At 41.7% G+C, this 23,636-nt stretch overlaps 2 protein-coding genes across 7 annotated transcripts in view; one reads left to right on the forward strand and one right to left on the reverse strand.

Moving 5' to 3' along the window:
* Positions 1-232: 232 nt before the first annotated feature.
* Positions 233-12,047, forward strand: LOC142970609 (fidgetin-like protein 2). The gene is made up of 3 exons (XM_076110942.1): positions 233-426; positions 1,207-1,436; positions 8,080-12,047. The coding sequence occupies exons 2-3, from the start codon at positions 1,412-1,414 to the stop codon at positions 9,231-9,233; spliced, it is 1,179 nt and encodes a 392-aa protein (XP_075967057.1). The 5' UTR covers positions 233-426; positions 1,207-1,411; the 3' UTR covers positions 9,234-12,047.
* Positions 12,048-22,001: 9,954 nt separating this feature from the next.
* scn8ab (sodium channel, voltage gated, type VIII, alpha subunit b) overlaps positions 22,002-23,636 on the reverse strand; it is a 37,244-nt gene continuing 35,609 nt past the window's right edge. For all 6 annotated transcript variants that reach the window (XM_076110839.1, XM_076110837.1, XM_076110836.1 and 3 more), the window contains one exon: positions 22,002-23,303. In XM_076110839.1, coding sequence (XP_075966954.1) covers positions 22,138-23,303 — 1,166 coding nt within the window. In that variant the 3' untranslated portion in view covers positions 22,002-22,137. The remainder of the gene's footprint in view (positions 23,304-23,636) is intronic.

Genomic DNA, 23,636 nt, shown 5'->3' on the forward strand with positions numbered 1-23,636 from the left:
ACACACACACACACACACACACACAGCAGGGGAAACAGGCTCTGCTCTGACACTGCATGATTGGTCACTTTTTCCCTCTCTCTCCCTTCCTGCTGAAATAGTTTTAACAAAAGACAGGGAGAAGGAGGAGGGGGAGGGGAGGCATGGTTGGGGGAGGGGATGTATGTGCTGCTCTGTTGTCACTGGGCGAGGGAGAGCGAGAGGGGGGAGGGAGAAGGGAGCTGGAGGGCGAGCGAGGGAGTGTAGGAGAGAAGGATAGGGTCCCAGAAGAGAGTACAAGCCTCTCTCTCACACACACACACACACACACACACTCATACAAGACTCACACATACACATTTACGTGGGCTCCCCTGTTGTACTTTGAGGAATAGTGGATTACTTTCCAAATTGAACCACTCATCAAGCAAATCCAGGCATGATCAGGTCAGTAGAAATGTACTCACTTGCTGAAATAGATTTAGCTTTTATCTCCTTTCAGCAGTAATGACAATGTCTCTGCGGCTTCTTGCACATTCCTGTCATTCTAAATGCTCTCTATTACCTCTTTATGTGTGATATGCCCTCTTTTATGTGCCGCTTACTCCACTGCACATGCAGTAGTTTGTACTCTATATGTCCAACCAGGTTACATGTCTATGCACTCATTCTTCAGTTTTTAACCCTCAAGTAGTCTATGTTAGACATGATAGCTTCCTTGCTCTGCAGAGAGAGAGAGTACAAAGTTCCTCTTCCTGTTGTGGTTTGTAGTGTTTGTGTCGAAACATGGGTGGCTTCAAAGAATTAGTAAAGTCTCCGCTGGCCGTGCGGTTTTGTGGTCAGAGGGTAAAAGCCCCCTCTCTCTGTCAGTGCATTTAGCTTCAAACTCTGTCTTGATCGGTGGCTCACACACGTGTGTACACATAAACAGACAGAAATACTGAGGAAAGCAAAAGTGAGCGCATGAGAAACTCAATATCTGTTGCTTTCTGCAAGTACTTCCCAAAAGTTATTTTTACAATATAGTCTTTTTAATACGGATATTGCATTCAAGATGTAATCAATGCAAGCAAAAATGGGCTTTTATGATTATTTGTACTTTAAACATTTATAATTCTCTCAAAATATCCCTACGCTTGGGCTTTTAATGGCTGCTACTGAAATAAACATCCTCTTCTTATTCACTGTGTCTTGTGGCTCTGACACTTGCATGTGTGTGCTTTTCAGTTGGCAGCGTGTCGGAGTGGTGTTCAACTGTGAAATGAACCATGGAGGGGTCCAAGAGGCCAGTCACTAGCCGAGCCAACCGCCGCACAACCACTAGCAGCAGGGGAAGCAGTAGCCCGAGGAGGACCCGCAGCATGCAGCTGGGCCCCCACTAGCACCAAGTGGACCTGGTCCTCTCCTCTTCACCTGGGGCCGGGGCTGCAGAATGCTCAGTCCTGTCACCCCATACAGTGAGTCTGCACTGCTTTTTCCCTTTTTATTCTCTAATGTTTGGACTAATATGTTGTATGGCCATGTCCAATGGTGGATGTGTTTGGCGTGTTGTACGTGAACAATGGCACCTAGATTGGTCTGTTTTTCTGTACAACTTCTTCTTCTTCTGGGCTCCTCTTTTGTTCAGGACTCATCTTCTGTGTCTCAGTAGAGGGAAGCGAGGGGCTGGGGGGTCTCTTAGAAGTCATTTTGAGAAGGCAGATATGCTAATGGCTTTAACAGCTGAATCTGCAGGCTTTGCATTGAGGAATTTCACAGAAAGTGTTCAGTCGCTGTTTTTTCAGCCCCTCCATGTAAATATAGTATAGTAACAATTTACCAAAGCACCACTGTCTGTCAAAGAGCAGCATGAACATAGTGAAGGAGTGCAGTGGATCGTATTCAGAGCTTTTCTTTAAAAATGAAAGATACATAAAATGTTGGTTATACTCATTTTCAAACAATAATAGCACTATATTTCCTTGGTATTCTGGGGACAGATATTGTTATCTAAAGTGGAAGACGTTTTCAATGTGTCGAACATTAGTGTGTAAAGCCAGATTAAATCACACAAATCTCTGTGACACATCCCAGTATAGGCCTCACTTGTATATGTGAGAGGTTGCTATCCAGGCTGATGAATATGCTTATATTGATTGACTGGGCTATTGATTAGGCCAAGCTTTAACAGGATTACAACGCTCACCTGATTGGAATAATGCAACAGGAATTTACTTATAGGTTTTACTCTTCCTAAAAAGCTGCACAGAGACAAAAACTGGAAAACGAGGGAGTTTTCTGAGCGGACAGAGATTTTAGTAACGTACGTCTGTCACATTCCTCCCTCAAAAAGACTCACAGCGTCACGTTAAATTTCTTCCCACAGAAACGTTAAATACACACAATCCTATGAAGCATTTATTTTTACAACCACAACTACTCAAATGAAACCTCACCGCACACACACACACACACACACACACACACACACACACACACACACTCACTCTCTCAAACTAGTAAACATAAAATCACAATCAGCTACACCTCATTATGCTCTCTGTCTATAATGATGATTAGCAGTTTTAGCCCTTTTTAGCCGCCAGTTACCAGGGTGAAACGATTTTGTGAATGAAAGCCAGATCGTTAGTAACCTGGTGTCAGCAGCTACTCATTAGTCCTGTATAGAGGGACAAATAAACATCACCCTCCATTCACACACACACACACACACACACACACACACACACACACACACACACACACACACACACTCCACATTAGTCCTCTATAGTAATCATCACAGCTTGTTAAGCAAATTGTAGCACACCTTAGATCCTCATTAGGTGTTATAGTAAAGACCTGGGCTGCTGCTGGTAAAATGACAGAGAAAGAGCAAAGTGAAGGGCAGATGGAGGGGACGTGAGGAGGGACTGGTCAGCTGCAGCCTGATATATGAGTGGACACAATAAGCAAAGAGGGGCCAGGCCACCCTCTGCCACATGTGTGTGAGCTAAAGGAGCGGGGGAGGGGAAAACTGACCACACAGGCTCGGACACACGGTCCCGTCTTTCCTACAGCACAGAGAGAAAGAGCGAGGCTCAAGAAAAGAAGACGATGGGGGGGGGGGCAAAATCTGAGTAAAAGAAAAAGAAATGTAATGAGAGGAAAGAGAGCATCACAATTCAAAGTAAAATAGTTTCTCAGTAGTGCTTTGAGGTAAATATGTGTGATGTGTCTGTTTGAGCGTCAAAAGCCGCGTTCTGACTTGAATTGTTGTGTGATTTGTAGTTAGAAATATATTGTAGGTTAGAGATGTGTACAACTTAAATCAGATATGGTACAGTAGTTGATTGGCTGACAGCCTGGTGGAACGTGCAGATCTGGAGAAAAGGGGGAAGGGAAAAGAGGAGGGAGAGGGGGGGTATTCTCCTCAGCAGAACCTCCTTCACACTGGCTTCAGCGTTTAGACTATGGTCAGTGCTTACATAACAATCTAACCCTCACTTACTCTGTAAGCAAGGAAGACACAGAGAGCTGTACTGTGTGTGTGTGTGTGTGTGTGTGTGTGTGTGTGTGTGTGTGTGTGTGTGTGTGTGTGTGTGTGTGTGTGTGTGTGTGTGTGCGTGCGTGTGTGTGTGTGTGATAGATATGTGACTGTGTGAAGTCCATTGTCCATTTCCTCAAGAATCTTGACACACTCCACATTCATATCCCATTTCTCCTCTGATGTGTTCTGTATTGATCTTACAAGCAGTGGTGTGAATTAACTCTAACTAATATAAATCGCCCAATAATGTGCAAACAGCCGATAGGGTCATTTATCAGCACTGTAAGCAAGCATGTTCTCTCCCTGCCTTCCTTCAGCCGGAGAGTGGACAGTGCGTGCTGAGCGTATGGAGAGGATATGTGCTTTGTAAATAGATCTCAGGTTAGATTCCTGGCATTCCAGCAGCCTGACTCAACCGATAGATGACCAAGAGCTCCTCTGCCTGTTGGTCAGCTGGAGATAAAACACTGCACAAAAAGCACAAGACAGGAGTTTGCTTGAGCCTGCGTGTGCATCTTGCTGTGTGTATTTCTGAGTGTCTGTCCATCTTCAGGAAATGTAATTCTTTGTTTACTGTGAGTGGAGTAAAACGCTCTAACAGAGGACCATTCAGCTCCAGAAGGGTGATTTTATGTTTCCCCAGCAAGCCACCTCTGATGCCTCACAACCCCCAAATCCCCATTCCCGTCAGCCCCTTCCCCCACACGTACTTTCATCTAATTAACCCCTAATTACTCATACTGACCATGCAGTGGACCACGAGTCAAGCTAGCCTCCACTGACACACAGAAAGCATCCATGACTTGCATAATTGTGTTTCCTTGAAAGAGAAAACCATACGATGAATTTGTTTGTCACATCCTATCAATGACAACAAGAAGAAAATTACAAAAAGTAGTAAAGTGCACTGAAACTGGTGTTAGTGGAGGTTGTTGACAGCTCAACAGAGAGCTGGGAGGGTTACACTCAGTCCATCTCTTTATTGCACACATACTGCACACTTTGCTGTAAAGCCATGTAGCAACCATTTTTAGGTCTTGATCAGGAGAGAGGAGGAAGAGTTCACTACGACGCTGTAATTTTACCTCACTTCCTGCTCTGGGAAGATTAAAATGAGACTTACTTGCTTGTGTCAGGACGATTAATGACACACACACCTTTGAGTGTAAGTTACATGGCAGCTACACTGTTTAGTTTGGTTCCCGAAGGATTTAGCTGCAGCTTACATACACCTCTAACCACATTTATATAAAACTACATGTCGTGTCTGCAGGATTGGTCTGCTTGGGATGTTAGTATTTCCCTCTAACCTCGATATGCTTGATCCCCTCTTGCCTCAACACGTTCAGTGCTCTCACCGGCCATCTCCTCTTCTGGTGTAATCTCGCTCTTCTCAATAATGCAACACAAATTGGTTACTTTTCATCTAGCGAAGTCATTTTTGAAAACGGAAACATTCTCTTCACCATCAATGTGAATGGTGTTACACGTGAAGAAATTGATTTGAGAGTACGTAAACAAACCAAACTGCTGCAAGACGAAGAGGAATCACTGGTGTCAACAGTATGATAATCACAATGATTAAGGAAAGCTGTCAGAGTACCAAGCCGGCTTAGTACTCATCTTTGCTTCTTGGTAAGCCAAGCATGGCCAAGAATGAAGGGGTGTTTCCAAGCCCCGAGCCAGCATGACTTGCTAGATTAGGGTTAGGGGCTCCCTCACTCGTCCCTCCTAATACCTAAACCCTGCTCCCCAACATCCGTACTTAAACACAGATGTCTGATGCTACAGCACTCGTTAACAGCAAGAGGTTTTAATCTGTCGCAGAAATTCACATTTCCCGGTAAACATGGTAGTGTTTAAATGTTTGGAAAAAAACTTTTTGAGAAGCACTCTAGGTCTCAGGACTAAGACTATTTTCACGTGTATAAAGAGTGAGTATTCGCTATAGTGAATATAATAGTAATGCATAGTAATGGTCACCTGATACAGAGAGCAGTTGCAGTACAATACTTATACATATTATTAAGTAGAGCTACTGTACATACTTGTCTATAGATTTGCCTAAATGTAAGAATTAAACATTTCTTTTCTTTGAAGAAGTCACTCCTGCTTTTAAACAGTCTTATGTTGCAGCCATATTTATTTGTAACTGCCTAGATAATGTCTATAAATATTTCAAAAACCATCGAACAATCAAGTAAAACAATTGTTTTGTTGCTTCGCCTTGAAATACAGCCTTCATCGAAGTAACAGGCTTACAGCCAACATAGGAGTAAGCTCACCAGTGGTGATGCTTCTTTAATTCTTGTGTCGACAATTGTCTCAGAGCACTGACACTCCCACCAGCCTCGTGTGCTCTAATCCTTCGTTAGTCGGGTTTCATTGGTCTGGTTCTTAACGCGTCAAGACCCTCGCAGTTCACTATTGCATCGCGTGACCTCAGAATGATCCTCAGTTTTCACATTCCTTCGCTGCATTTTGACGAGGATTCCAGGCACATTAGATTACTGCGCTCTAATATGTCTCGGATAGATTATAAACCATCGGGTAAAGACGGGGTGAGATGAGTAGATTGAAGGCAAAGCGGCAAACGTTTGGCTCATGCCTGCAATCAGCATGACCAGTGAGCATCAGTCTGACGACCCTGTATCTCTCCGCATGAAGGCCACAGGACGGACTTCACACCGTAGATAATGTTCTGTAAGTCTGCAAAACCATTGTATTTATTAACGCATTTCTACTTAAATTAATATATGTATTTAGCTGAAGTCTGTAAATAGCTGTAGACTGATTCTTAGTGAGCGAACTTCTGTTCAAATTACAGGAAATGGAGAAAGGAGTTTCTGGTGAACCTGCAGGATTTAATCTGCTAAATCCGACCTGGTGGCACCGATAACAAGCATTAAGAATAATAATTATTATTATATAGAATTGCCAGTCTTCTCGCTGATGGTCTCATTTACTTATGTAGGTCACATAGAGGCATCGGTAATACATTGAGACCAGTTAAATGTTCCTCACAGTAACTTTTATGTTAGAATGTTAAATACAGCTCATTTAACTCCACTGTCAGGAGGAGATGTTGGTGTCCATACAGAGGAAAAGGCCTTAATAATTACAGGAGACGTGAGGGGATGAAAACCCTCTGAAGATGGCCTCTTTAGTTTATTCCTTCAAGTTTTTCAGAATAACGTTTTGGGGCTCTGATATTGACGTGAATGACTGAACCCTTTGGCTCTGTCTGTAATGACAAATCTTCAAAACAGTTGCTTCCCAGTAGGCACTGCGGTTAGGGGTTAGAGGGCTTAGGAGCTCCCTAACCCTGTGCCCAGTAGACCCACTTAGTAATGCAACCATGATCTGTAGATTACTAAAGAAGTACTGGCAGATTATAAACAATGAAAATAATTGTTACTTGCAACCCTAGTCTTAAATAAAAGCTTAAATTACAAGACTACAACAAACACGTTTCCTATGACTGCAAGACAATCATCTATGGTGCTGTTATCTGTCAAACTGAAGAGGAAAACATGCTTCGAAAGGAAAAGATTATTTTCAAGAATAAATAATGAATTAATACTGAAATGACAGTGTGTAAAGAACTGAAGTCTGATCCATAGAAGGCAAAAGACCAGAAATGAGAACAGCTAGGAAAGGAAATATATTATGATATTGGTGCTAATTTACTGAAACATATTTTTAAAAAGCATACTGACAGAGGCAGTATTTCTCCATCCCTGTTGGTGAAACTGAGGCAGGAACTTTTTCCTCTGTGCGTAGCTGTTATAGGGAAACCCCTCTGGCTCAGGCCTGTGGTTGGGACGGTTTAATAATACTCTGCAATGCCTGGAATGTCAGCCTAATGCCAGTTCAAAAAGAAAAAGCCTGCAAAAGCCAATCAAAGCCACAACCACTAAACCAGTGGATTACATGTTTGTGTAAATGTATAATCACGCATGGCACATGAAAGAAATGTCAGACTTCTTTGACTTCTCAAGTAGTCAGTGCACTTGTAATAGTGTTCATAGATATAGTGGTCCAGTGTCTCTGTGTAGTATAATTAAAAACTACTCCCCCCCCCCACCACACACACCCCACACACACACACACCTTCTATTCCCCGTCCAGCAGACCCCTGAGGTTTGAGCCGAATTAGATCACACGCTCGGTGGGGGTGGCTTTGTGGACTAAGAGAGTCATAGAGAGACAACAATGGCCCTAATGTGAGTGAGGCAAAGGTAGAGGGCAGCTCGCGGGCTGATAGAGGCTTATCGCTGTGGAGACCAGGCTGGGGGCTGTGTTGCCGGCTTCACATAAAGATTAGAGCAGTTGTCCTCTGCCTGTATGAGACTGTGTAGAAGAGCAAAGGGCTAAGCATTGACATGATTCTGGAAAAGGGTCAGCTAGCCTTTGCGATTATGAGGGCAGATATTCACGGTGCCCGACTCTTTACTTGCCTGTGAGGTTTGGAAGACAGAAGAGGCTGGTCCAGACAAAATACTGCATATAGTTGAAACATCATTTTGAGATTGTGTGGACTAATTCAGCTTTGGTCTTGTTTCTGTCAGGTCTGTTGAAGATGCACTGGTCCCCGGAGCACACCGCCCCCTTAACTCAGTGGCCTGAGCAGCACTTAGATGTCACCTCTACCACTTCACCGCCGTCTGCCCACAAACACGACCCCTACGCCACAGCTGGTCGCCGAGGCTATGCCCCTGCAGGTTACCCGTGGGCCAGTGATGACATATCAGCCTTAACTGCTTCTTCTCTGCTCAAACGCTACGCCGAGAAGTACTCAGGGTTGGAGCTGTCCTATGAACGCCCTCCTACAGGGGCCTACTCAGAGCCTGGAGCTTTCCTGAAAACTGAATCTGAGCCATGGGCTCTGGGTCAGAGCATGGAGTGCTACCCTGGACTGGAGGCATTGACCGGCACCAAGGTAGGTTCTGCATCTGTGGGCATCCCAGCCACAGGAAGTGTGACAGTAGTCAGCAGTAACTTGGCGTCTGAGCCGGGCTACAGTGGTGCTGGCTCCTGCAATGCCCCGTCATCTCAGGAATACCCTCCTGCCTACAACAGCACCTACCTGTCTTCAGGATACTGCCCTCAGCCAAGCGCAGCACTTCCCCCTGCCCCTCTACACACATTGCAGGCCGCACCCACTCTAGTGCCCAGCTACAGCGCCAGCACTCCTATCTACAACTACCCTCCAGGGTGCTACCCCCAAACCAGCCTGTCCTCTGGATACAGCCACCCCAGTGCCTCCTACCTGCCCCCTGGGATTAGTGCCCCCACTCCTCTGGCCCCTAGGCCCACCATGGTGGGGGGCAGTTACAGCTACCCATCTCACAGCCTTGGAGGGAGCTCTGAGGGAGGCGCACCACTGAAACGCAAGGCCTTTGAGATGGCAGAGGACGGACAGGAGGGAGCAGAGGTGGAGGGATCACGCTACAGAAAGTATGGCAACGGCCATAGCAAAGGTCACGGCAACGGGCACGGCAATGGCTACGATATGAGCGGCTCCACCTCAGACCCGCAGGCCTACAAATCTGGAAAGCCCATGATGTCCCCCCCTTACGTCGGGGCAGGGGACTACAGCCCACCATCAGGCCTGGCAGGTGAGAGCGCGTCAGCGGAGCACACCTTCCCTCAGCAACAGAGAATGTCTATGAAGATACCTGCATCGCACACACGACCCGAAGACCCCACTGCAGGGCGCTGACAGCACCGGTCGGCATTTGAGAGGATTCGCTCGCCCTTTGAAAACCAACCAGGGTTCTTTTTGGGTGAACAAAATTGGATAGTCAATGAAAGGTTTTTATTTCACTTTTGAAAAACAAGAAGGCACAAGACTGGTATTTCTTGTGCATCTTTAAAATGTTCACTATTCATATTTTTCCAAAGATTCACGGGGGGCATTTTGCCCTCTAAGGTTGAGGTAAGTTAGGGGTGAGGTCGAGGCATTCTCTACATAGATAGCATTAAGACAGTCTAAATGTATGAGTGTCTGTTTCTCTCAGGATCCTATTTATGTCCTTTGGCTACTGCGGCAGCAGCACAGCATCTGCAACGTAACTGTTGTAAAAGTAGGTGTAATTATTTGTGGCCGTTATGTATGAAAAAGGCCTTTGACTGCAATACGTTCTACCACACCACAAAAATCATTACCGACCAAAAAGTAAGGAAAGCAATAACTGAAATGGTGAGACGACCATACTACTTCAGCACAATCACTGCTACTTTACACAGCTGACTCCAAGGCTCGGTGTGTCACCTGGCCTCGAGAAATGAATGTTTCCCCGCTCATCCCTGGCTTTCCCCCTACCTTTACTCATTCTTTCAGTTTCCTTAACCCCTTCTTTTCATGTTCTTTATCTTATTCTATCCCAGTGTCCTGCTTCTTGTTCTCAACCCTTTTCCTTGCTGAACAACTTTTGTTTTTGTCCAGTTTATACATAACAAGCTGCTTATCAAATGATTACATAGTCTACACGAAGCCGCCCTTTAAAATTGTTTTCAAGTAAAGAAAGAGTGGGGAAATAATCTCAGATTTTATGTTCATTTAAAAATGTATTTAGCATTCATACCATGACAGCATAAGAGTATATTCAGATCATCTTCAAAGCGTGTTGTTTGCTTGTATGTTTGTTGATCCTAAAACTAACAGGAAAGTATTTGCGAATAATGGTGCAGCTCACACATTTAAGATTCAAACTATTACAAGAAACAATGACTACACAAATCAACAGAACAACCAAAAAACAAAAAAACTATGCTTAAGTCTGCATTCTGCTAAAATTCACTCAGAGTAAACTGTGTAAAGGTCCATAAGCCTGTTTGTTACTTCTGTTTGGATGCACAGCCCAGACTGAGAGGAACGCAATTTTAAAATGACTTTCTTTATGAAGATTTACCTGCTTGTCTGCTACGGGATTTACTTTTTTTTATGCATTCTCTTTACTTTTGCCTCTGAAAAGGATGATTATATAGTCGTGTTATTGAATACTCAGGAAGAATATTGTTACCTCAGAATGATGAAATAAGAATGTATGTTATTACCTTCGGGTGTTTGTAGGGAGCTTTATGGAGCAAGATGAAAACGGAGCCATGGCTTTTATTAAGAGCGAAACATACTCTGAACACTTCAGGGAAACAATGAACTTACAAGGCCTTGATACTAACAGTAGAAAACATGTACAAAAACACACACCCACACACACGCACACACACACACACACACACACACACACACACACACACACACACACACACACACACACTGCTTCTTAGCTCTGGGAAAAAACTTGAGGTTTTTGTACCAAGGCCTGAAATGTTGAATGTAATTCAGATATTTTTCTTAAAAAGGACAATACATGCCATATTGTACATCAATGATGTTTTTAGATATATGAAACATATTTTCTTCATGTATAGATGTAATTCTCTTCTAGGTTTTGGTGGAAAAATGAATGACATGTTCAGTGTTAGTGTAGTTAGCAGTGGGGAAACAGTGTTTGTGGACAAACTGTCAAAATAAAGCACTCCTGATTAACAACTTTTGACATATCAAGATATACACATATTACAGTATATGCTCTATAGTAGGTATGTTTAATAAATGTCTTAATAAAGTGTTCAATCTCCATTTTTCAATATCAGTATTTTAAAACCGCTTGACACAGTGTCACCAATTAATCAGCTTGATTTGAGCTCAAACACGAATCGACACCATGAAGAAGGGAGAGGTTTAAAATGTATGTGCACTATCAGAAAACATGTAGTTACAACTGTAAATCTTTTTTTTCAGTGTTGTAGCTTTGTTGCTACACTATGCCATCCCTACATAGGTTATGCCATACAAATATCTCCTTTGCAAAATTAAACAAAACCAAACTCTTAACTAACAGCATGTCCAGAGAGTGGATCCCCACACATAGAAAGATTTAGGGTGTAATGCCGCTTCAGATTTAGTCTGAAAAAGTATTTTAATTTGGAAATGTAAACGCGTGAAATTTAACTTACTGAACAAAAATAAAAATAAAATGCATCACACAAAGATTTAGCTTCAAATTATGCTGGAGAAAAAAATACATATTAATAAAAAGGTGTTACACTAATAATAATGTACTCTTACCCCCAGCTTTTAAAAGTATTTAAGCGCTTAGCTACAACAATTAGATGCTCTTCAGTGTCAAACAAAAAATGTGATCTACATTAACTTACACACTGCAACAACAGTATTTGCTGTTTCTTGGTGTAACTCTGATTCATTGAAAGAAGTGGAGTTGAATTAGTCCAACTGATGGAAAATGGCATTTCAGCGTTATCTTCTTAATCCAGTTGTACTTTTGTTGTATCTTGTGTTCTCTGTAACCATTTCTACCTCATTTTGAAGACATTGTACATGGAAATATTTATTTCATGTCATTTCACTTGCCAGTTTAAGGAGCAATGTTTCTAATTCTTGACCTGTTAAAGTCTACCTCACTAAAGACTGTTGCATCATAAAAATGAAGATATCACAACAACAACAAAACCTTGACTTTTTTTTTGGTCTGTGAATGTTTGAGGTTTGAGTGTCGTTATCAGTCACTAAAATATACTATGACGAGAGCATGACATATGTTCCAAAAGGTTTTCTCTTTACAGATGTGCTGACCATGTCCAACTTCATATTGCAGCATGATAGTAGCAAACCCAATACCCATACCCAAATGTTCTGTCAAGAGAGGACTCTGTTCCACTATTTGTATTTTCAACCAGTGATGATCCTGAGGTACTATCTTTCATTTACTGGTCCATATATTTATGAAATTTTCCTAATAGTTTCTTCTGAGGTTTCCCAGAAAGAGCCATGTAATTTGGCACAAATTATATTCAAATGGTACAATTAATTCCAATTAATTAATCTTGAGTCTTTTACTCAGTAGACAGCAGATTAGCTGAACATGCTTCAACAAATAATAGGTGTAGAATTTATATAATAAATTAACAATTACATATTTTTTCACTTGGATTTAAATGGAGCAGTTATTTCAAGAAAATGATTCTGAAAAGCAACAACTGGTTTCAAACTCATGTACTACCATTCTCAGAACATTGTCCCCTTTTCCATATAATCTGTCCAATTTTACATTTTAAATTATAAAGAAATAATGGACCAATAAACCAATTACCCAAATCTTTATTTCTCTTGCTGGTAATATTGTATTAATATTTTTAGCCCAAGTTGTAACACTGGTGAGGAATAAGAAGGCCATCCATGTTATGTTAAGACCCCAGTAGAAGCTCAATAGAGCATAGAATAAAAGGACAGGAAGAGCAGAGAAGATGCTGACCCCCCCCCCCCATCCACAGCTTTATTGTCCGGAGGGCGGAGGGCATGCGCTCGCGTGTGACAGATGTCCGAAACTTTTGTCCTTTTATCCACAGTGAATCTAGCCCTGCTGCAACGTCCAAAGTATTTCACAAAACTGTTTTACATAAAACATATCTTTGACTATAATGACGATTAGCAAATACCGCCTAAAGTCCAGGCATCTTAAACAAACCTTAAACCACATTCCTGGCGCTGGCTGTATATAAACCAGCCATCCATATTTAAACCTCTTGCTAAGATTCTATTCCCATCTATGAAGCTCACTAACCTCAGAGCCAGACTCACTTCCCATTCTGAGCAACCAGCTCAGAAAACCATCAAAACGTAACTCTGTTAAATGGCAACGTTTATCTTTAAATGTAATTCATTCAACCTGTGAAATCAATGATGGTCCCTCTGAGAAAATACATTGTCTCTGCCTGTTTAACAATTACATTCATTTATTCTCCAACTCATACAAACAATAGCAGCAGCAGCTGCTGCACAAGTGCCCGATAACAAGAATAACAGTGACACCTACAGGGTCTTACTAAGAAATACCACATTGTGTTTTATAACTGAAAATAATCGAAAACTAACAGAAACATTGTTGCAAAGTCACTCACAAAATATAGTGAAGATGAATATAAATATGATCTCATGAGCCTTTAATTAAGAACCTATTGATGGAGCATGAAGGCATTTTACAAACAATCAGCACAGACGTTGGTTTAAACACATTATAATTAAATGAATGAAACAGGACTTATTGTTTTTAGGCTTCCAGGCTCTGTTTGTCTTTTACTTTTCAATTTCAAGATGCTGTCTTTTGCGCCTCTCTTCTGTTTTCTTCTTGTCACTTCTAGCTCGATGTTCATTTATTAAGCCAACACTGTCACCCTGATGTTTCAGTGGTGATACCGTACTGTTGCTGGCTGGTCTTCAGAACTCGTTCTTCAGGCGCAGGGTCTGCGTGTCTAGCCCTGGGGTGGATGGTACTGCAAAGTCTGTAAAACGCACTAGTATTTGTTTCCATGTGCTCTTGAGTCAAATAAGGACAAACTTACAGTGAGGTTCAAACTTTTGGGGGGGAGAGGCAGTGGTGGAAGAAGCATTCAGATCCTTTAATTAAGTCAAATATTTAAAAAATAATCTGTAAAAGCTACTGCATTAAAATATCATCAGCAAAATGTATTTGAAGCATCAAAAGTAAAAGTGGTCTTTAAGCAAAGACAATGGCCCCATCACTGGTATACTTTTATTTTCACATTATTGCGGTATTATTCACATGAACACAAAATGATATTGTTGTAGTTGGCATAGAGGGTTGCTTATTTAATCTACTTTTATACCAGGGTGAGAAATTAACTTTTATTGTCCACCTGTGAATGTGGTTGGTGGACATCTACATACGCATGCATGCATGCAGACACAGGCAGACACAGACACACACACACACACACACACACACACACATACACACACACACACATAAGGTACAGAGTGAACTTCCCTGTCCACCTGCAAATGGCTTGTGAATATTCAAATTATATCATCCCCCAAATAGATACCATTGTTATTTTTTTAGCTGGTGAGTGAAGCAAATTCAGCAACCACTTGCATATAGTCCCAGCATTTAGCTGGTGGCTGGTGCTAATCTCCAACCCTGTTAAAGTAGAATCCTGTTGGGTAGTTTAATGACCATGTATCATATTAAAATCTGAATCTGTTACTTCTAGCTACTAGTTACTTCTAGCAAATACAGAAGGCTAATGGGTGGAATTTAATGCACCTCATGGAAATGCTTGACATACCTCAAAACACTTAAGTACAAGTAAAGTAGGCTACAAGCACTTGAGCACTTTGTGCTCCACTTTTGTTGAAAGCAATCGATATCAAGAAAAGGATGAGCTCATCCTTCATGCTGTTTAGAAACATCTTTACAGCAGCACATTTCGTAATTGGTCTTCGTAGCAGACATGAACTCAGATACTGTCACATTTAAATTAGCTCAAATGTCCCTCTTGACTAGACTACATTCAAACAACGCCTCTCTATGTTTGACCACTACTGTTCCTCATTACTCACACTACTGTTCCTCATTACTCACACTACTGTTCCTCATTACTCACACTACTGTTCCTCAGTACTCACACTACTGTTCCTCATTACTCACACTACTGTTCCTCATTACTCACACTACTGTTCCTCATTACTCACACTACTGTTCCTCAGTACTCACACTACTGTTCCTCATTACTCACACTACTGTTCCTCATTACTCACACTACTGTTCCTCAGTACTCACACTACTGTTCCTCATTACTCACACTACTGTTCCTCATTACTCACACTACTGTTCCTCAGTACTCAATCATAATGTAACGTTGCTAAGCAGGTAGTCTACACCGGACAGCAGATTTACTGTGGAGAGGAGAGCTAACACCAGAGGCCAACTCCAGACTCCATGGTCTAAACTGGAAGGACATGTGGCAATAACAACAATTTAGGTCAACATTTAGCTTTGTAGACTTTACTGGTAACATTTTGACGATATAAAGTCGTTACCAGTCATTTCAAACCCCTCCTGGCCAGTAATGATGGCTCTTACATCGGGTACTTAAGGACCGGAAGTCGACGTGGCTCGCGAATGTTTACAGGTAGCCTATTTGTATTATTATATTACTGTTAATTAGATCTAACAGATATTTTTACAGGCTGACCAGTAAAAAAGGTTTACTGTATGTAATATGTATTGTGTAAGGGTGGGCTACAAAATCCTGCTTTTAACCTGATTATGATTTTTTTGTGTGTGATAGCCCCATTTGCTGACAAGCTGCTGGTTTGCTGGGATATCTCAGGATTTATGGAGGATTAACAGACACCAGACAGTCTGATTCACCATACCACCACCACACCAATAAGGAACTCCCTACCTTATGTTGAAAAATATGAACTAACCCTTTCGCATGTGGAAGTCATAGCCTACATTGTCTTGGGTTATTTCCTTTAAGTCCCACTAGAGGGTGTTAGATAGCTGTAAGAAGTATTTTGAAGCACTTCACTGTCTGCTGGAGGGGTTACAGCAATAAACACAGAAGATGAAGGCTGTGATCTCTGCAGACACGTTCAGCGGCAGGGATGAATAACACAAATCCCAACCCTACAGGGGCAGAGAGGGCTATGCTCTGTGAGGGATGGGGCAGTGGCCCCAGAGATAAATCAGCATACATCACAGCTTTTGATTCCAATTTGACTAAATGGAATTCATTTGAATTCCTTTCTCAGCTATATGGTAAGATAAACTATGTGACAATTTATGCTTGATCATCCACACATAGTTCTATGTGAGAACTGCTGAACTCAAGACAATGTCAGGCCCATTCCCTCTTTACACAGTGAGTGAAACTAGGTCTACGTGTGTATTTATATATTTGATCTATGCACCTCTGTTGTTCCTCTCATCTTCTGCATGGCGGAGCAGACCTGACACAGAAAGTGAACAACCACAACCTCACCCAGATGCTTGATCACAACAATACTGCAGGTTGCATGTTATTGATTCCTTAAAGACAACCTCCCTCTCTTTGTATCCCTTACACTGTCTTCCCTCTGTCTCCCTCCCTCCCTCACACAAAATTGCTCAGACAGCCCGGCAGATCACACCAATGTCCTACTTAATCCATGTCCCAATACTGCAACCAAGTCCTGCTGTTCAGATGGATGCAAGGAGGACAGAAACCTATAGGGGGAAAAGACAAAGCATGTGTGTACTGCAGAATATATATGACATGTTGATGGTGTCTTTTGAGGAGAGCCACACAATTAGAAATATAGAGTACAAAGAAATCAACAATTCCTACACATAAATAAAATAAACGTTTTATAATCATCTCAAATTCTTTTTCGAGCAATAGTAATGAACAGTTGCATTTATCAATATTTTAGACTCCTATTATCAAACAGGGTAAGACACAGATATCAAACTGCACAAAACAATGTGATGCACTGAAAAACGCATGCAGCACTGCAGGTAGGAGGTGAAGGATAAATCCACAGCAACACACTTTCTACTGTGTGCCTGTGTTCATTGTTCTCATTTACTTTTCATCTTGCTGCTGTGGCTCGCTTTCCCTCTGCCTGCTTGCTGTGGTTAAGGAGGGTGCTATACAGTGCACTGTACAGTCTGAGCCTATTGGGAACATGCTGCTGACTCAGCCCAGGCCACTGCATTCATCTATCTGCACTGCAGTGCTGTCTCTGCTTACTCCCCCCCTCCCTTCCCTGCGCCTTCCCTCATTCAGTGCGCCACCTTACACACGCACGCGCACGTACACGCAGCACAGAGGAGGGGGGAAGAAAGGAAAGAAAGAAACACACATGCACATACACATTCAAACACACACACACACACACCCTTGCTTCAATAGTCATTTGAGCGCTGTTGCACCATGACACACCCAACCACATCAACTCAAACAAATATCTTATTCAAGTATTGTTAAAACATGAACAGAGACACTGTGATCGAGGCATTTCTGAAGTATATTGTGTTGTTGTTGCCAAACCTTTTGCTGCTTTGTCTCTGTCCCTCCCTGTCCTGTGTAGCTTTCAAACATGTTCTATGCCATGTTTGCAATACAAACAAGCAATTTTAGTGAATATCGGCAAATAAAAACACAAACTAAATCACGTTTTTAGAGCGGCATTGTGTACCGTATTGCTTGAAAAACTTAAACATTTAAACTCCTAGTTATCACAGGAAATGAGGTGGTTAAGCAGCAACAAAAACATCCATTGCAAGACATGGTGGAACATATTCTGCACGATAAAGTGACAGATCATATTTATTAATCAAAAACGACACCAGCCAGAGGTGTAACTGGAAGGCTGCTTTATTGTTTGGAAATAGATTCGTGCTCAAATGAAGATATTCTTTCACTGATTCTCATTAATCATCCCATGTGGTTGTGCAACACACGTCCTCTCTCTGACTGTATTAGTGGCAAGAGATAATGACAGTCAAAAGATTTATTTTTTTCAGTTAGCCTATTTTCAGGAAAGAAAAGAAATTTATCTCAGTCATGCTACAAAAGAATGGCCTCATATACCGATCGGTAAATCAACATTTTGAAAATGAACAGAATGAAAAACAGAAGGCAAGCTGTTCCCTTTACTAGCCCAAGAGCCGGTAAACAGAACACACAGAGAGAGCACTTGTACTACATGACTCTACAAGATGTTAGTCCAGACAGTCTAATCTAGGTGGTGAGTTTTCAGTTTACAAGTTAATTTTGAACTCAATACATCGCTTCTATCGTGCTCCGTTTTGATTCACTCCCATGTGGTTTTGAGATCCTCATTGCTGATTTTATTGACAGACTAAATAGGAAGCTAAAAAGGCACGTGCCGTTAAGAGATTGCACCATAAACAAACACAGACAGTTAAGACAACTAACCCTTAAATCATTAGATATATCATATTGAAAGTGACAGCAAAATTAAAAATCAACTCCAAACTGCAGCAGTGTGTTAAGGGGAAACATGGAAGAGGGTTAGAGCTGAAACGAGCAAAGAATTGTCACACAAAATGAGCTGTGGCTCATACTGGGGCACACTGGTTAACCAGGTTACCTGTCAAAAGCTATGAGTGTGCGTGAGTGTGTGTGTAGGTGTGTGAGTGTGTGTGAGTCTGTCCGTGTCTGTATTATCCATGTATGTACAATATAGGAAACTAGGGGCAAGACATCTTCACACTTGTACAAAAGGGTATGCTGGTAGTGCAATCCTCTCACCAAGGCAGGCTCCACAATTCTCAGCAAGCAGCCAGTACAACACCATGCCTTGTACGCTGGTACCCAGTATGCAGAAGTCCTGGGCAGACCAGAGTTTTGGCTATTCTCTGAACATACCACACAAAGAAAGAAGCATGATCAGTTACACTCTGTGGTTCTGGTATCACCTCAATGCAAGGAGTGGACAGGAGAGTATATATACTATATATATATATATATAGTCAAATATATATATAATATATATATGTAATATAGCTCTGTATGTATTGATTTATACAGTTTTAAATACAATTCTGCTTTTTAATATAGATTCTTTTAGCTTACTCCCCTCTTTTTTGTGAAAAGTGACAAAAAGAAATCTACTCCATCTAACAAATGTGTCACAGCCTGACAAGTGACAAGGGCTGTCAGCTGGAAGCCATTCTATTCACGGTTATTAATATTTAGTGTTAGATTAATAGCTGTAGTTTTTTAAGTAATCCTGTATTTACAAAAAACTACACATGCCGTTAAAATAAAATAATATATTACATTATTTATAGTTTCTTAGAAAGTCCATCCTTCGCTTTTGCAGTTTGTGCCATATAGAACATAGCCTGAACTGTTATTATTATTTATTTTTTCCCCGAATGGATGTATGTGTGTCTATTTTTTAGGTTTCTTTCTGTAATACGCATCTGTACATCCATGATGATCTCGGAGAAAATGGACGGCAGTTGCTTTTATGCTTATCATTCAGAGTTTTATTTGGTTCAAGGTAACACCCACACTGATTTTGGAGATCTCATGCAGCAACTGGACCATAGAACTTGAGAACTGACGAGGGAGTTATTCATAAACAGGAAGTGACATCACTGCACAACAGGAAGTGCAAAAGCTGTGGTGTGGTGCTTAGGCTCACAGTACCATTAGAATGCATCCAGTGCTCTGTTGGTTATTTGGTATTTGTTATGCATTAGAGCAATATGACGAAAAAATGTGCAAATGAGAGGCTCAGAGCACTTGTTGTCCAATACTGAAATCTGGGGCCTTTCCTCTGAGCATGCCACTTCTGCTTCGGAAAGAATTAAGTGTGCTGCTCAAATCAACATATCCCAATTCACTCTCATGACATCTCCTCACAGTGTTTCCTATATCTGTGATTGCTATCGGGGGGGGGGGGAGGGGGGGTGAACATTATAATTTTATCGAAATTAATTGAGACCAGACTACAGTCCATAATGACTTATCCACAAATGTTATCCGCTATCAATATAAACGCTGCCTTTACAAGCGAGCGAAATGTTGCTTTTTCACTGAGATGCTTCTAGCCCTATAATCCTAAGCGTCATAAGCAGGAAGCGCCAAACTGGCCCCTGACCAGGCGGCTGCCGAGTTGAGGCAGCCGGCCGAGATCGTTGTCCATCAACATGGCATAAAACAGAAAAGAGTAAAACATGATTTCATAAATACTCCCATCACATTCACTTGCATTTTGTTGCAGAGCTCATAGTAGTACATCTATAATATCTCCTGAGAAAAAGGGATGAATTTTTCAAGCATTGCATACATTTCTAGGGTCTCTCTGTCTAATAATGACAGTGAAAAAACTGAATGGGCCGGGCATACTTCACCCAATCCCACTCCATGGACAAAGGGCAACAAGGGATAACAAGGCAGATCTCTTTGGCTTCTCCACACACCATGTTCTCATTACCCATTCCTCGTTTTCTGTTTCTCATTAAAATAGGATACTACTAACGGCCGCCAAATATGTCCCAAAAACAAGACCGTGTCCCTCAACTTCATCTTGGATGTGGCTTGTAGAAGTGTGTAAAGTAAAGACTCATTACCCACCAAAACATGAAAATCACATCAGAGAATGAAAAAGAAACCACACACATGTAAATAAGCTACATGACATCAAATGATATAATGATGAAGAATCTTCTCAGCCCTTCCAGAAAGGTCTAACCACCGATAGAGAAACATCAGAAATAGGAGTTTGCCATACCTGTGAAATCCCCACAAACCACTTATAACCGACCGTCTTCCAAAATGCCCGCTCACACAAAACCAAAGGCAGATGGTATGAAACATTACATAGGTGCATTCAAATTATAAATATAAGCAGTGTAGTTCCAAAGTGTTGCGCCCTTGAAAACATTTGAGTCCAAATTAACAAACATTTCAGTCCCATGAAACACACAGACATCCGTTTCCGCATCTTACACACTCAAAATCTCCAGAACAGCAAATAACTTGTTTGGATTTCATCCACTGGTCCACTATGGTGACATTATTGACCAGCACATTCCATTCTTCTGTCTACAGAGGCTGCAATTGAAACATTTGAAATGTGTTGAGTAATGAGACAGAAACTCTGATCCATTTTAGATTTATCAACCCCAATATCCCTTATCTTTGTTAAACAAATTACTCTGAACTCTGAGCTTTCAAATTTTGACAGTCTCAATCTTACAGTCGAGCCACTGTTGTGGTCTGAGTATTAGTGTCCTGTGGACTATGATAATTCATGCAAGATTTCTGATCAAAACATGCCATCATGCAAGTCATTTCTATGCATTGAACAAGCACAATTATTTATGTATTTGTTTGGAAATCTTTCTGAGTAAATGTAAGCCCTTGGCCCGAGTTGACCCCATAATAAACAGACCCTTAACCAATTGGTGTGAAAGCCCATGTAAAAAAAAGCATTTTGATGTGGGTATAACAAAGATACAATGAGTAGAAGAGTTAAGTGACATGGGCAAAATGTTGAATATTGTTCTTTTTTGTCTGTTTGCATTTTTGCTGCTCAAATGAACAATTTCTAGCTTTAATAAAACGGAAAAGTACTTCCAACTCTCTCTGTCATTTGTGTCTTTCACTCACCAGTCATCCTTCTGTTTGCTCTTATAGAGTGAGTGTGTCATTCTGCTCCTCTATACATTTCAGTACTAAATGACACAGAAGCACTCATTGGCCGCTTTAAGCGGACAATTCTTCAGCAACCAGCAGCATCCTTGTTTTTCCTTCACAACACTGTCTTCCATAGGAATCCATTACTCGCGTCCAGGCGCTGAATTCCTTAAGTGTATTTTCATTGTACCTCTTGATGTAGAGTTACTTGTCTTATCTGTAGACCAGTGGTAAAGTGAGCAATCTTCCTTTCAGCAGACGAAGACATTTCCTTGTCTGTTTTTCATTCCCTTTTGTCAAGATCAGTAGTCTAGATACAACAGTGTCACACAGTATGCTGATTATGTTTGGTTTGATTGAAGTTCAAGAGTCTTCAAGCTGTAACATACCAAGCTGCTTCCCTCTGCATCAATATAAGAATGAAGTCTGTAAACAAAATTATTGAGTATTATTTTTTTCTGACTTGCAAATGAAATAATCTGTACATCTGTGTGGGTGAGTTTCCTCTCGCTTTGCTTGAAGTTACATTATTATAATTTTGTCGTTATTACTGTGATTATTATTCCAACTCTCTAACATTTAGATTCCTTGATGTCTTTTTGGTTTCTTCCTTTCTCTTTCCTCCCTCCCTTGCCCTCATTGTTGTCATCCTCTTTCTCCTTGTCAGGTTTGGTTACACTGTCATAAGAGGGCAGGGAGGCAGTTGAGGGAGTGCCCTCCTTCTTTTCTTGTTCCTGATTGTTCCCGTCATTCTCTGCTTTCTTATGGACTGGTTTGCGCTTACAGACAAAACCCCGCCTAGCCAGGTAAAAACGGTAGGACCTTTGAATGATTCTGGATGACACATCTTCCTGCTTGCGCCTCAGAGTGGTAGTGATTGGCTCATAAGAGACCTTGGAGGGATTGGCAGCCACAAAACGCTCCTCCATTTGCTGCCTCAACATGTCCAACTCGCCACTGTCACCCAGCACACGCTTAGTGAAGGCAAACAGGATGTCCAGGCAGTGGATGCGGTCGCCGCTCACCATAGGCATGTCCATGGCGATCAGTTCAACGGTGTTGGGCTTGGGGATTCGGAGTGGGTGTTCAAGTGCATCAGCAAAGTCAGAAAGCTTGGAATAGGTGATGAACTGGGACGCATCAGGGTCAAACTTCTCCCAAATCTCATAAAAGGTCTCAAAGTCGTCCTCACTGAGCGGGTCGGCACTCTCCTCTGTGGCCACGCTGAAGTTCTCCAGGATGATGGCGATGTACATGTTGACCACAATAAGGAATGAAATGATGATGTACATAACAAAGAAGAAGATTCCCACAGAAGGGTTCCCACAGTTTCCTGTGGCGGGTGTGCCGGAATTCTCCAGTTTAGCGTCGCAGTCGGGTTCGTAGTTCAGAATGGGCAGCAGCAGGCCGTCCCAGCCAGCTGACGTCGTGATCATAAACAGGATTATCATACTGTTGCCGAAGGTTTCAAAGTTGTACATGTCATCAATTCCAGCCCCGTGTCTCACATAGCCAAAGTTGGACATGCCAAAGATGGAGAAAATGAACATAACCAGGAAAAGTAGTAGGCCAATGTTGAACAAGGCAGGAAGTGACATCATCAGGGCAAACAGTAGAGTTCTTATTCCTTTGGCTCCCTTGATGAGACGCAGGATTCTGCCAATTCGAGCCAGACGAATCACCCTGAAGAGTGTCGGTGACACAAAGTACTTCTCAATGATGTCAGCCAGAAACATCCCTGAAGTTGAAAGGGAGCAAAAAGAGAAACAGCATACATTTGGTTAAAATATACGGGATTTTATTACTGAATCACTCACTGCTTTACTTTATACACATTGCACTACTATGCCTACAAACAAGAGCAGCACATTCATAGTTTTTCTGCAAATTGTGAAACAAATCAGGAGAACCAAAGACACACTATAAACTGTTTATATAGGGGATAGTTATGTTGTTTGAAAGTTTCAATCAAAACTGTTCACAGTTATGTTTGTATATAATCCAGAGTAATGGAGAACATTGTTTCTGGATAAACACATTGCTGTTCATGGAGCCCAACATCTGTCAAAAA

Source organism: Anarhichas minor, unplaced genomic scaffold, assembly GCF_050575085.1.
Source record: "Anarhichas minor isolate MPS153535 unplaced genomic scaffold, ASM5057508v1 ptg000043l, whole genome shotgun sequence".
Classification (NCBI taxonomy): Eukaryota; Metazoa; Chordata; class Actinopteri; order Perciformes; family Anarhichadidae; genus Anarhichas; species Anarhichas minor.